General features: G+C 35.4%; 1 protein-coding gene across 1 annotated transcript; it reads right to left on the reverse strand.

The window, feature by feature from the left end:
- Positions 1-4,347: 4,347 nt before the first annotated feature.
- LOC117114084 (protein CNPPD1-like) lies at positions 4,348-12,285 on the reverse strand. The gene is made up of 9 exons (XM_033257626.1): positions 12,127-12,285; positions 10,478-10,574; positions 10,031-10,112; positions 9,392-9,512; positions 8,548-8,620; positions 7,554-7,609; positions 7,135-7,196; positions 5,427-5,544; positions 4,348-5,022 (listed from the first exon to the last, which is right to left on the reverse strand). Exons 1-9 carry the CDS (start codon positions 12,190-12,192, stop codon positions 4,450-4,452), a joined length of 1,248 nt encoding a protein of 415 aa, XP_033113517.1. The 5' UTR covers positions 12,193-12,285; the 3' UTR covers positions 4,348-4,449.
- Positions 12,286-14,833: the final 2,548 nt, after the last annotated feature.

Raw genomic sequence — 14,833 nt, forward strand, 5'->3', positions numbered from 1 at the left:
ATAAACGTTAATCTTGAGCCGCGGATTATTCTTTTCAATGATTTTAATCTGTTTGGTCGGCGTGGGAAACGTGATACCGCTCCAGTCGAGCTCGTCCAGATGCGGCGCGTATCTCGAGGGTCTATCGGTATGGTCCTTGACGGGGTGAAGCGCGCTGGTAATGGCGTATTTGATGCACAAGTCGTCTTTGTTTTTAACGTTGACGATTGCCTTTTTATTTTTCAGCACGTTGGGTAATGGTACGTACGTACCACCGCGCAAGGGGTTATACCTAACAATCTCTATATCGAGATGCTCGAGATGATTTATATGCCATCCCGATCCGTTTTCACCCCATCGCTCAACCATCGCGACTATACGATCTACATCCCCTTCCAAATCTAATTCATCGTAAACTCTATATCTACCCGAGTGAAAGGTGGGTATGGCCGTTTCACCGTTTCGCTCCATATTTACGCCTAAAACGAGTCGATATCTGATACCCTCGAAACGATGATTGTGTAATATTTCCTCGATACGATCCCTAAATTGTAAGATTACGCGTGGATCGACAAAACGTGTTAGGTTTATCCGATGTATTTCGTGCGTCTCACTCGCACGAATACGATCAAATCTAGATTGGTGGTTTAAAGGTTCCAATTCACGTTCTGCCCTTTCTTGCATTTCCCCACCTGGATTTAAAACTTGTTGTTGTTGTTGTTGTTGTTGTTGTTGTTGTTGTCGTCCACGTTTTCGCTGCTTACCTTTACCACGTTTCCCACGTTTCCCACCTTTACCACGTTTCCCCTGCTTACCTTTACCACCTTTACCACCTTTACCACCTTTACCACCTTTACCACCTTTACCACCTTTACCACGTTTTCGCTGCTTGCGCCCCCCACGTTCCTCGCGTCCCCGTTCCTCGCGTCCCTCGCGTTCCTGCTGCTCGCGTCCCTCGCGTTCCTCGCGTTCCTGTTCCTCGCGTTCCTGCCGCTCGCGTTCCTGTTCCTCGCGTTCCCGCTGTTTGCGATTATCACGTTTTCGCTGGTTGCGTTTCCTACGTTTCTCACGTTCCTCGCGTTCCTGCTGCTCACGTTCCTCGCGTTCCTGCTGCTCACGTTCCTCGCGTTCCTGCCGCTCACGTTCCTCGCGTTCCTGCCGCTCACGTTCCTCGCGTTCCTGCTGCTCACGTTCCTCGCGTTCCTGCCGCTCGCGTTCCTCGCGTTCCTGCTGCTTGCGTATTTCACCTTTACCACCTTTACCACCTTTACCACGTTTCCCCTGCTTACCTTTACCACGTTTCCCACGTTTCCCCTGCTTACCTTTACCACCTTTACCACGTTTTCGCTGCTGGCGTTTACCACGTTCTCGATTGTTGTATAGACTCATTTTATTAAATAGCTCATTCCCTTAAGTCGGAATCAAAATTACAAATACGCCGATAGAGGGCGCACGTCAGTTTTAAAGATTACGAAATACGATTGTATTTAGCAATTTCACTGAATCGTAACCACTTTACGAGGACGCCCCGGCCGACGTTTGGGTGTACACTTTTTACACGCACCGTTAATTGTAACCTTGCATCCTATACCGCATACGTTACACGGAACTATCTTGCTATTGTGTATTATCCTATACTTGTGATAGGCGCAATACCCCTTTAGATGATCGGGTAGCGAGTCTTGATCTCGATGGATAATCTTGAGGCATAAATCGGTCGAACCCATCTTGAGATAACGACAACCGTTTACATCATCACCCTCGACGCGTCGACTAGGCGATCGACGTTTTAAGAGTATCGCGTTGCTTACAACTTGTCCACCGCATCTATAGCAAATATTGTGTAGTATAGTCCTACAGCCCCTACCACATTTTTCGCACGAAACTGTACCCCCACCTCGCATGATTCTAAACTTGTGACCGCGACAATATCCGCGTAGTTGCTCGGGTAGCGAGTCTTGATGCTTCAATATTGCTTTTCCACACAATTCGATCGAACCCATCCTGAGATAACGACAAGAATTTTGCATCATTTTTATTACAACGTGTTTTTCCCTTAACCATTTTTCATTTAGGCGGTAATTGCGTGTCAAAGGGAACGACCAACAATTCTTCTCGTACAAAACTCCTCGGTACGCCTTGTAAAAAATACAAGGCGGGTTGTTTGGGCTTGATCATGACGTTTCGCACGTCGTACGTATCGATACTCCATATCGGATCGGTAGCTCTGCGTCTTTCACCCCCTTCCAATTCTCCGGGTCTGTACAGGTATCGTACGCGCAAACTCGAATCCAAGACGGGCTCATCCAATCCAACGGGTCGATTATACTTGGGTTCGTATTTAATTTCGTCTCGCCTACGTACGGCCTCGTCGGGACCTTGTGCGTTCAACTCGTTCAAAACGGGTCTTGAATTTTCTACCCATTCCGCGTTGCGTCTTGTCGGATCCACCATTTCTCGCGCATACTGATGCGGAAACAGTTTGGTGGCAAGAGTCTTGTTGAACCTTTCGACGATTCCTTGCGATTTGTGATTACCGGGTATAGTAGAGTCAAAATACGAAGAAAATGCACTTACCCCAAAAAAATTGCAAGAAAAGGTTTTATGATGGTTTTATGTACAATAACATTTGGGGAATAACATATCAAAAGTTGGCAAAAATCGGACCACCGGAAAGGTTCAAAATATGAGGTAAAACAAAGATGGCCGCCAAATGTGTAAAAATGAGTAAAATCTACTCATAAATGTGGAATTCAACAATAATCTACCATTTTGAATGTAAATATTACTAAAAATATTGCATATTTTGCTAAGTGCATATGTCTTGAAGGTGTCTGAAGCGTTTTAAGTGACATCATAACATACAAAATGACGTCATTATGTCAAGGTGGGTTGAGGAATCCAAAGTCGGTGCTTGTGCTTGGTGGAAGGCAACAACAGAGAAAATGGCAGATGTTGCCAAGAAACTGTAAGTCAGTATACATGCACACATGATCTGTGTAAAAAAAAAACAATTTTAATCTAAGTTAATGTTACCAAATTGGACTAGTGTGCCCTCCTCAAGAGTCCAAAACACCTTTAGGACTTAAAGATTTGGGGTGGTCCTAGGGCTGTCTCTTATACACATCTAGATGTGTATAAGAGACGGTATATATACTGCATTAATTTAAAGTTAGTTAAATTGGTTGTATTTATTTTGGAATTGTTAAATTTTGATATTCAGTTAAACTTGCCTAAGATGGCTTTCCCAAATTCAAACAATTATTAAATCGATCTTATTTTACATGCCAAATTGTTGTGTTTTCCATTAACAAATTTTATCCAAGTCGAACAATTTTTCAATGCTATTTTACATTCAACTTAGGCAATTTCAACTGCATATTGGTTTAGATTAAATCTGAATGGTCTTAAGCAGGTAGAATGTCAAGGTACAGCAAAATGGATCAGGTGACAAGGAAGGCAGAGTGCAAAGCATCCATGCCAATGCCTCTGGTCAAGGTTCTGCAAATTATGATACGCGTCCCAAAATTGGGATGCTCAGAAATTACGGAGCTGCTGACATTTCAGAAATGCATCTAAGCATTGAACCTCTAAGAGTACAACGCAAAAATATAATAGAAACAAATTGGACTCGATATTGCGATTTCTGCTATCTTAAAAGAGGAAATCTTTCCTCACCTTATAAAATTTGCCAAGGCAAATTCGAATAAGTATTGGAATATCTGACTGGTCAGAAGTCAGGACGTAGTTAAACACCCGAAATATTTATGGGACTGTTAAGAAACAATGACTTTTAGTATACACCAGGTGGGCATAAAAATCGGTTCGTGTGGATTTTTTATTTAACACCGAGGACCACAAATTTGATGTTTACAGTGTGCTTCCAAAAACCTTCAGGCACTGCTTTTACACCACTTTATTTTCAGTTTTAATATTACTGTTTACAGATGATAGGTGTCGGACTGTAAAAAGCAAGTTGTTTTCAAGTGGACACACTATACAAAGGTTTTCATTGGAAAGAAGATAATTTGTCTTCCTGGATTATCCCAGATAATATCTACAGTATCCATCAGTATAGATGTTAGTCCAAAGAAGTATGGTAGTAATTGATGATCATATTGGAATCTCATGCATTAATGGTGCATGCAGCCTTTGTGTATTGAGATGCACATGCTTCTTATGATATTACTCAGCACTCGTGCATTAGTATGTGAGAATCTTATTTGTGAGTATGTTTTGTGCTGGAAATATGGATATCTATGTTCATGCAATAAAGTTAAAATTGCCACATCAATTATATAAAAACACACAAATTATTAAAAATTAGTAGATTAACTAGTAAATAATTACAATGTAATAAATAGTATATATGCAAATCAAGAGTAAATAAATTTTATTTCTAAAGAACCAACTGGAAAAATAGAATATTCATGTAATTTGTCTCAGGCACCTTGAGTATTCTTGACAAGTTCATCCTGAAGCAAAGACTCCAATTGAATCATGCAGATGGTGTAGACCAGTTGTAAGTGCTATATAAAGATTTTGGGACATTAATAGCACTGGATCCCTCCACACCATCACAGGCTTAGACTTTCTCAGACGATTAACATGTTCACATTCAAGATTGGGTTTCAGTCCATCATGATTTTCATTGGTACGACTACGATTCTTAAATCCAAGTTGGGATGAGATGCAACGTGTGATTGGTCGTCCTTTTGCCACTTTGGCAGTATCATAATATCCAGATGAAACATGGTTTGTGATTGGTTCTTCACCTATCTTCCTACCATAAACATGATCTTCTAAGCCATGTTCTGATGATACATTGTCTGTGATTGGTTCGCCTGTCATTTTCAGAATTATTTCCGTGTACACACTGTCCAATGGAGCGTTAGCTTGAGTAGCACGGTTGGCTAAGGATCCAAACATGAGATGGTGGGTTGAGGAATCCAAAGTCGGTGCTTGTGCTTGGTGGAAGGCAACAACAGAGAAAATGGCAGATGTTGCCAAGAAACTGTAAGTCAGTATACATGCACACATGATCTGTGTAAAAAAAAAACAATTTTAATCTAAGTTAATGTTACCAAATTGGACTAGTGTGCCCTCCTCAAGAGTCCAAAACACCTTTAGGACTTAAAGATTTGGGGTGGTCCTAGGGTTTAGAAGATTAGCTTTGTGTTAAAAGATTGAAGATTAATAGTTTTTACTTTGAAAAAGTGGTCATGAATTAGACAGTCGTATTGACATTTCTTAAGAGGTTCGTAATATCCAATAAAAATGCAGAGTCAAAATTGTATTCAGGATCACAGATACATCAATGATAGATATGTTGTATATGTACAGTAGTTTTAGGAACAAAACTGCCCACCTTATATTTCACAGTTATTTACACCTTATCATTACCTTGTCATTAACATTTTCATAGCTATAACCTGTGGATGACTTACCTTCATCATGTGATCCAGCATCGTTAGCATAGCCTGTAGATAGTTGGGGTTGTTGAGGAGAATAGAGAGATCGGTGTAGGAAAACCATCCTCGCCTGCTACCCTCCTTCAGAGCAATCCTGGAAATCAGAAGTTAAAAACTGACTAAGTAGTTCTAGTAGAGTCAAAATACGAAGAAAATGCACTTACCCCAAAAAAATTGCAAGAAAAGGTTTTATGATGGTTTTATGTACAATAACATTTGGGGAATAACATATCAAAAGTTGGCAAAAATCGGACCACCGGAAAGGTTCAAAATATGAGGTAAAACAAAGATGGCCGCCAAATGTGTAAAAATGAGTAAAATCTACTCATAAATGTGGAATTCAACAATAATCTACCATCTGTCTCTTATACACATCTAGATGTGTATAAGAGACAGCTCACGTTCCTCGCGTTCCTGCTGCTCACGTTCCTCGCGTTCCTGCCGCTCGCGTTCCTCGCGTTCCTGCTGCTTGCTTTACCGTTCGTTAATTTAATTCATATTGCTTTATTATTTATTGTTCTATGTTCCACTTGATGACTTTATTTTATGAGATTGTGACTCTGTGGAGATATGATTGTTAGTATCCTGGAGGGCTATTCCCTCAAAGTAAAGGAAAATGCACCATTACGGTCTAGTTACCATTCATATCTATCAGCTTTATTTGTTTTTTTCCATTTTGTTCTCTGCTATGAATATTGACATTATTCACTATTTATAATATCCCAAATCATGGCTACCTAAGAGTGCTTAATAGCTGTTATAGGTATTGACTCCATTTTGAACTCTATATTTTATTAAAATACTGCTTGGAATCTTTTTCAATAAATGGCACCGTATATTCTATGACGAAAACATAGCCACTGAAAATATCACTGTAGAATCACTAGTTTATGATTTATAGTTATACAAAAAAAAAATATAAAACGGCCATTTTGGATGTCATTTGAATTTGTTCATTATCGATCAAAACATATTCTGAGTCTTCTAACAAGTTTTTGGCCCATAAACATCAGTTTAGAGACAAAATTCGCGACTCCCAAGAGAAAATTGCCAGATTTATAGTTATTTTTAAGGTATTGGCACCATTTTGGCGGCCGTCTTGGAAAAACCATTTTCCGGTGCTCCGATTTTTGCCAACTTTTAATATGTTTTTCTCTAGACCTCATTCTACAGAAAAACATCAAAAAACGTTTTCTTGCAATTTTTTTGGGGTCACGTGTCAGATTGACCCTACTATTCTAATGACAAATAATGGTAAGTATGTTACACTTATATAGCACTCCACGCCAAAAAGACCTCAAGTCTATTTGATGGAAGAACATTTCTAAGTCAGAAAACAATATATACATGTACATCAGTCTATGGTCACTAATGCAGATAATTTTCCAAATAATCGCACAGGATTACTAAGCTGGCAAGGAACCATTTGAGCAGATGTAGGTACTCCTGAACTAAGTGCAACAAAACTATTCCATAAGACAATATAACAATATAAAATGCAAATTATAACTTCTATACCATCAACCCATTTATTATTTTAACAATGGAACAAGTAATATGTTCATGTCATCCCTTTTTTGTAGAAAGCAATCTACTCTTTTCATTTTGCTTTTAGGTGATTATTGATTTTGGCACCTATAAATATTGAGTCACATATTATTGATACAAGGAAATTTATACATACGTCTGTTCTACTTGATTGAGACATTTTAGGAAGTCTGGAGGCTTGACAAACAGATCCCAATCCTAGAAGTAAATTGTAAGTAATACAATAATTGACAATCTGAGCTAAAATAAAAAGTGATTACTCTATTTTTATTTGCATTGTTCATAACATTAATATAATAAATTTCACATTTCCAGAACCATAAGAAGAAAAGAGTATGTTTGTAGTGGAGATGTATCTTGGTGAATGGTAGTTAAGATGCTTATCTTCCAATCCCTGGGTCCTGGGTTCAAATCATGTGACCGCACATTTGAGTAACTAATCTGTGCTGGACACTTGAAGACTTACAGTAGCCGCTGAGTTATCCCTCCCCATGTAGTGAGTTGTGTATTACAGAAGCTGATAATCCCTACTCCCTCCACAGGTCATATACTTACTATTGCACATAGAAATTCTTTTTCTAGCTTATGTACACTTTCAGTATCAAGGTTTCCTATGGGAGAGAAACAACCAGAATATACAGATAAATAATAAGCAATTAGTAGAGCTCCACATAGTACACTATAGGAAAATTATTATACGAAGGTAGATGCTACGGTCTAGCAGGAGGAAGCCCCGGCGGCCTCTGCCTCGCCGTAGGCCTACATCTAAATTTCTTTCTTGAGTATTCAGAATAGGTCTAGAATATTCCTATATACCGTTCAATTTGTTGTGTTTATGAGGGTCCATTGATTCAATGAATTCCTTAATTGTTCGTACTTAATATTGAATTTGAAGTAAACTTTCTTCGGGTTCTTATTAAGCTTGTTTTACGAAAGTAATTTTCAATTACAATTCAAATTTCATCGCGGTGCGTGATGTCGTCGCAGTTACGAAAAAATGAGGAATTGTTTTGCACACGAACCTAAAAAAAAAATCAAGCCAAGCGTCCACTAATTGAAAAATTATTGGACTGTGGGGGATAGGCTAATATTATTGAGAGTTGCAGTGATGATGTCACGATTGACTTATAATACACTTTAAGTGGAATGTCTAGGGTGTTCACATAGTTTTGCCATTCCTCATGGACTAGATTTATGAAGCAACAGGAAGCAAAACGATTATTTTCAATATACGTTTTCTATTATATATTCAACTTGTGTACTGAATTATATTATGTCATGCAGTCCTTACAAAATTCAAAAATAAAAATAAAAATGAGCTACCAACATCAAATAAAACACAAATGTTATATTTGATTCAGTTTGCACTGATTTACAGACATTTTTAAAAAAGTTGATTTTGAAAATGTAGTATCAGTCTGTTAATTGAAAAAAATAAAAATTCATTCAAATTTTTAAATGAGATCATAAATATACAAAGTAAGTTCTAACAAAAACTGTTCTGTTTACAGACAGTCTTTAATTACATTCAACTTATATTTTCACTTACCAGCCTTAGCCCATTCATCATTAAACATTTCTTCATCTTCTCCTTCGTCATAAGAAAATTTGGTAGCAATCATCTGTAAGAAAAGAACTTAAATATTAATAGAAGAACTGGTCAGTACAAGCTTTAATACGTTGGAAATAAGAGGTAGCATGCCAGATATCAATTCTGCTTATTTCATAATTAAAAATCTGTCTATTTTGTAGTAGTAGTAACATGATTTTAATATTTGTATGATAATTGAATCCTTAGTCAATAATCTATTTAACATATTGAAGCATATACATTTATATTTTATAACATGTGTATATTGCTGTCTGGTCAGAATATAACAAAAAAGCAAGTTAACATTCATTTATACATAAATATTTTGATTCGACTGGACTTTTCAATGGAATGCATGTGTATATATAATATATAAAAAAAACAAAGGTTTTCAGGCTAAATGTCTCATTTTCTATAAAGTTCCTATAAATATAATTTACATGAAATTCATATAGATGTTAAAATACTGTATGGAATAAAATCTGGCCTTAGCTCTCTCAATGCCTATTATTTCAACCAAAAAGATTAAAAGCCTAACCTTCTATAAATTCCACTTTCTATTTAATAACATTTTTTGTACATATGTTCAGGTGGAATATAGAAAAAGTTGATTGATTGACATTCAAACCAATCAAATTCAATTTTGAATTTGTAAGGCGCATATACAACTGTCTCTATGCGCCAAGAATAAGAAAGTGCTCTAACAAAAGAGAACAATACAATAAAATAGGCAGAAAAACATAAAGGCAGTGGGAAGGATAAAGGGAGAATTAAAGATGCAAAGATGAGCTTTAAAACTTACCATTGTAACAAGAAACAGGTCAGCAGAGGCCACATTTTTTAGGTAATTAGGATTCTTGTGTCGGAGTCGTTCTAAGTAAATCAATGCAACCATCAGAGTACATGGGGATATACTTGATTTTCTAAATGGAAAACAATAATAGAACAATGATTTATTTATAGCAAAAAAAAGTTTCTGCTCTTGTTATTGTTAACAATCAGAACAATTGCTGAAACCTGGAATAAAAGAAGTTTCATTTCAACAAAATTACATAATTTAGTGTTCAATATCCATTCATTAATTGTTGATTTTTATTAAATTCTATTTAACAATTTATGTATTATGATCAATTTAAGGAATGTTAAAAGTTCTGGAATTAAAATCTCCTCCAATATATCATTTATCCTTAACATCTTCGGTCAAAATATACCATTTTTCTAGACACTAGAAGCTTATACCCTTGGATCACATTAGGAACCTACTTGGCCTCCACTGGGAATTGTTACACTCCTGCCTGACAGTTTAGCACCCCCTAACACCAACACACATCAGGTACCACAACTGAATGCGAGTGCTGATGATGAATATGCCAAGGGTTTCTAGAGCAAATTGTTGATGATGATGCATGGGGTCAGGGGTTATTGATGAATTACTTCTCACCTTGCTACATTTGAAACATATCTGGTGTCTACTGGTCTTATTCCTGATTGGTTGCTATTCTGGAACAATTGTGATGCTAGGTCTAAAAAAAGAGAGGGAAAATAGTATTTTAAAAGTTTAATTACATAGAGTAATAATAACAAAACTATTAATAAATAATTGCAGGCACACTAACATAGATTTCTTATTATAAAACATTTAAAGTATTATTTATAAACTTTTCAAATGCTGTGTTAAATGTTGACCTTACCTGTGAGGGGATGAGCATGACCACTAGCTGGTGTGTCCTTTCCAAAGTACAATGTTTTTTAAAAGTTTAATTACAGAGTAATAATAACAAAACTATTAATAAATAATTGCAGGCACACTAACATAGATTTCTTATTATAAAACATTTAAAGTATTATTTATAAACTTTTCAAATGTTGTGTTAAATGTTGACCTTACCTGTGAGGGGATGAGCATGACCACTAGCTGGTGTGTCCTTTCCAAAGTACAATGTTTTCCGTAATCTTTCAGTTAATACCAAGTTGAATGGAGAACGCTAGAATTGGAATTATAAGTGAAATATTAATTCAACAAATGAAAGAAATTAATGGTTGGTACTGTGCATTTAAAAAATATGTATACAGCTACATGGGATTCAAGATTCAAGATTATTCAAAATAACTTTATTGCAAATTTAAGGAAAATTTGAAATGTACAGAATAATTCATATCATATGCAATTCTTTCAAATATTTTTTACCTAATTATATTTGATAAAACAATTTCATATATTTATATTTCTACTGAAATTTGAATTGAATAGTGATGTAATTTAATTAATACACATCAAATGGACCATGAATTATTATGAGAACATGTTATGATGGACAAAAAAGTTTTATCTTATCTGATCTCTAGACACTGCCTATTTTTTTTTTTATATCTCCTATTTTTTTTTAATATATCTGATTATCTATTAATTAATTGCATTATTTTCTTCTACAATATATTGTGAAAGTTTAGTGTTTTTTTAATTTAGGTCAGTATTTTTTGCAACATGAACTTGTGCCTTCTTGTGGCAAAACATTGCCTTTTTATCATCATTGTGGAAATGAAATAAGACATGAAAACCTCAAAAACTATAGTTTAAATTTATAATATTAAGAAACATTATACACACACTGTAGTTAGAAGATTTAATAAATGCTGATTGGATGGATTCGGTAAAGTCAGTAGTGGTGTGGTGAGTGGTCTGTATATTTATATTATTCATCAAAACAATAACTTTATAATAGATTGAAATAAGATATGAAAACCTCAAAAACTATAGTTTAAATTCACCATGTTAAGAAACATTAGACATGCTTAGTTAGAAGAATTAATAAATGCTGATTGGATTCGGTAAAGACTTTACAAAAATCAAATCAATCAGTGTCAGTTAGCAAAGATTATAAACCTGCAAGAGGTCCGACTGTCTGGGTTTCATTGGAACATAATTCTATTTCAAAAAGTAATGCCACAAAGGGACGTGTCCTTAACAGATGTTCGGTATATCGAACGTGTCCTGCGTGCATGTTCGAGTTTTAAACTCTATTCAAATTCTAATTGGGTGCCCCCTATCTAGCTCGTGGTAGTACTTTTTTAAACGCTCCATTGCGTGCATACAAAATCAGGGCAGTCAGACCTCTTGCATTTCCATATATGGGCTAACATGCTCTTTCTGTGACAGTTAATGTAAATAGTGGTGTGGTGTGTGTGTGTATTTCTATAGTATTTATCAAAACAATAATTTTCGATCTAAACTTACAAATCTTCGTAATGATGAGGGCTAATTTCTTAACAAAATCATGCCTTGCCCTTAGCAAACCTACTTCCAGGCCTAGCCTAGGCCTAGTTTTCACAACAGTGTGTACAGTCATGGTCTGTATCCGTCGCACTCAGGCCTAGTCAACAGGCCGATTACGTACATGTGCCTTGATGAGTGCGGCTGGCTTACGCCCACCACCTAGGCCTAGGCCTAGAAAACCATCTTTCGATATTTCACTGCTTTAATTAACCTAGTTTCGTCTACACAAAATCAATTACTAAATACAAATGTTCGATTCATACTTCAAATTGTTCTATGTCCTCTAAACACTCTTCAGAGACTCTCATAAAGTCTTCAAAATCAGCCATCCTTAAGAAGATAAGACTAAGCCCAAAATTCTTCTGTGATGAAGAGTACAGCAGCGTAGTGACAATTTTAGTGAATGATGTCGCAACAATGGATGTTCGATTGGCGCGGCGCACGAATTTTTTTATCGTAGGTAAGTTAAGCAAAAATTAATGAATTATTCATTTAGAGTGGCTGAAGGCATTCCTAGCGCATGCGCCTTCTCGTTTCGCTGGACTTCGCTCGCTGTAGCTTTTTCACGTCGCGGTGAGCGCGACTGTTGGATTATCGGTGGCATTCACTGTGTGTGGGGAAAGTGGTGGAGCCAGAGGGGGCTGGGGGTTTTAGCCCCCCCCCCGTCGGGGAAGACGATAGGTTTTGTCGGGGAACAAAGAAATAAAAAAAATATTTAGATGTAATATTCCTTTAGCCACCATATTGTTTGTGTTAACATTTCATCACAACAACAATAATAATGAATATTATTAATAATAATAATAATAATTCAATGAGACTAATTAAAAATAATTTGCGTTCTGTTATGACAAATGCTCATTTAGATGGCCTCATGATGGTTGGAATACATCGTGATAGGTGAAGCAACCTCGACCATGAAAGCGTGGTTGACAGATTTCATGCAAAATTCCCAAAATATAGAATTTCACTTAATTAGATGGTCACATTGCATACTCTTTGTTTCTTGTTTCATTCAAAATGTTTTGGTTTGGTATAGTCACTCACGCATTTCAAATCTCTCTGGTTGGTAACTATGAATAAACAATAAACAAACTACCGGGTTGCTGGTTAATTTGCAAGGTACTACATGGCTCAACTATATTTTACTTAGGAGTTAATTTGTAAAAATCGCACACAAATCACACGACGTCACTGACAACTCCGAGGACGGCAACTCGATTTTGAGATTAACTTTCCGAATAAATACTAAATAACTTCTAATGATAAACTATTGTCTTTGTTGGTCATTCATCTGTCATTTTATCTATTTTTTCAGTGATATTACCATTCTCATTAATATAAAACACCCACATAACAACGTCACGTTAGGTCGTTCGGTGGGGACGCCGTCGTGACGCTGGTAGGGTACATTTTCTTCGGAAGGTATCAAGATGACAAGACAGTTTCATTGGACTAAATTCTTGATTATGTTAACCACATGCTTACCTAAGATTATACTGACACTGGTTTCAAATGAAATATCTGACAACTTTGGTTTGTATCAATGTTTTAATAAGTACATAAAACTATGTCATAAATATGTATGCAAAAATGCTGTTTTTGTATTTTTCTTAAAATCCGTATGCGTTATCACCATCATCATACAGAGTATAATAGATTCAAGTAAGATGTTTCAAATTATATAAAAATTGTATGCAAACGTACCTTTGGAACAGGTTTTTTTTTCGATTTTTATTTACCTTAACGTCGACTCTGTCTAGAAAGCAGCAGGATTAATCACGCCAGGATTAATTACCATGCTGTTTTTGTATTTTTCTTGAAATCTGTATACCTAATCACCATCGTCATACACAGTATAATAGATTCAAGTAAAATGTTTGAAATGAAAATTCATCGTAGCCATTAATTATTATCAATACGGTCCCGGCGTCATTCCTTGAAACGGGACGGTACGTATACTACGGTACTTTACCGCTTGAGTTCACGATGTACACGTGACATGGGTCATATCATGTAAAGATAATTTTTTGTCCCGAATTATAATTTGTATTTTTAATGTATTACTAGAGACAGGTCACTGCATTCAACAATTATGTGGCTATTCGTTGTACTGTTATTTACTATCAATTATTTGCCCCGGCTTCACTAATTTTTTAATTGATTTAATATGCTGAATCATTATTAATGGTATATACCTATTATAGATTTCGAAAAATTAATCAACAAATGTCTCATTAATTACACTATCGTAAATAGGCCTATTGAAGTATAAAGCATTATTAATTCCTAATTATTAAAGCATTATTCGAGCACCTTTATTATTATTATTATTATTATTATTAATGATAATAATAATAATATTATTATTATTATTATTATTATTATTATTATTATTATTATTATTATTATTATTATTATTTTATATATATTATTTATCAACCATATTAACTTTGAAAACATGAATTAGCCTGTGTGGATAAAATTATCACCCAAAATAAACATATAATTTTTAAGATTATTTTTGAAACAGAATCAAATACAGTACGGTATAACATTTTTATTTAAAAGCAGGTTTTGCATGGACGTAATTTTATTTTATATGCTGATTAATATTATTATCTCATTAATCAAACTATCGTAAAACTATTATTGTTTAATAATGGCTATATAAAATTCAGTTGACTAACTATATATATATATTTTTTTTGAAATTAGGAAAAACAGTAATCCTATGTATGTAGATAATATTAAACACTAGTATATACATACGGGTCATAATACCATAATATACAAAAGGAATAAATCGTTTATAGTAGAAATTGTGCACTTTTGAGTTTGTAAAAATATTGGCCTAATAAGTATACACGCTTCCAACTTTAACAACGTTAAGTACATTGTTTTCACAATAAATTTAGCTTCTGATAACCGCTGCACCCTGAAATCGAGTGAAAAAGTGTTTCTGAGATG

This window comes from Anneissia japonica, unplaced genomic scaffold (assembly GCF_011630105.1).
Source record: "Anneissia japonica isolate Jap-2015-1 unplaced genomic scaffold, ASM1163010v1 scaffold288030_len866700_cov218, whole genome shotgun sequence".
Classification (NCBI taxonomy): domain Eukaryota; kingdom Metazoa; phylum Echinodermata; class Crinoidea; order Comatulida; family Comatulidae; genus Anneissia; species Anneissia japonica.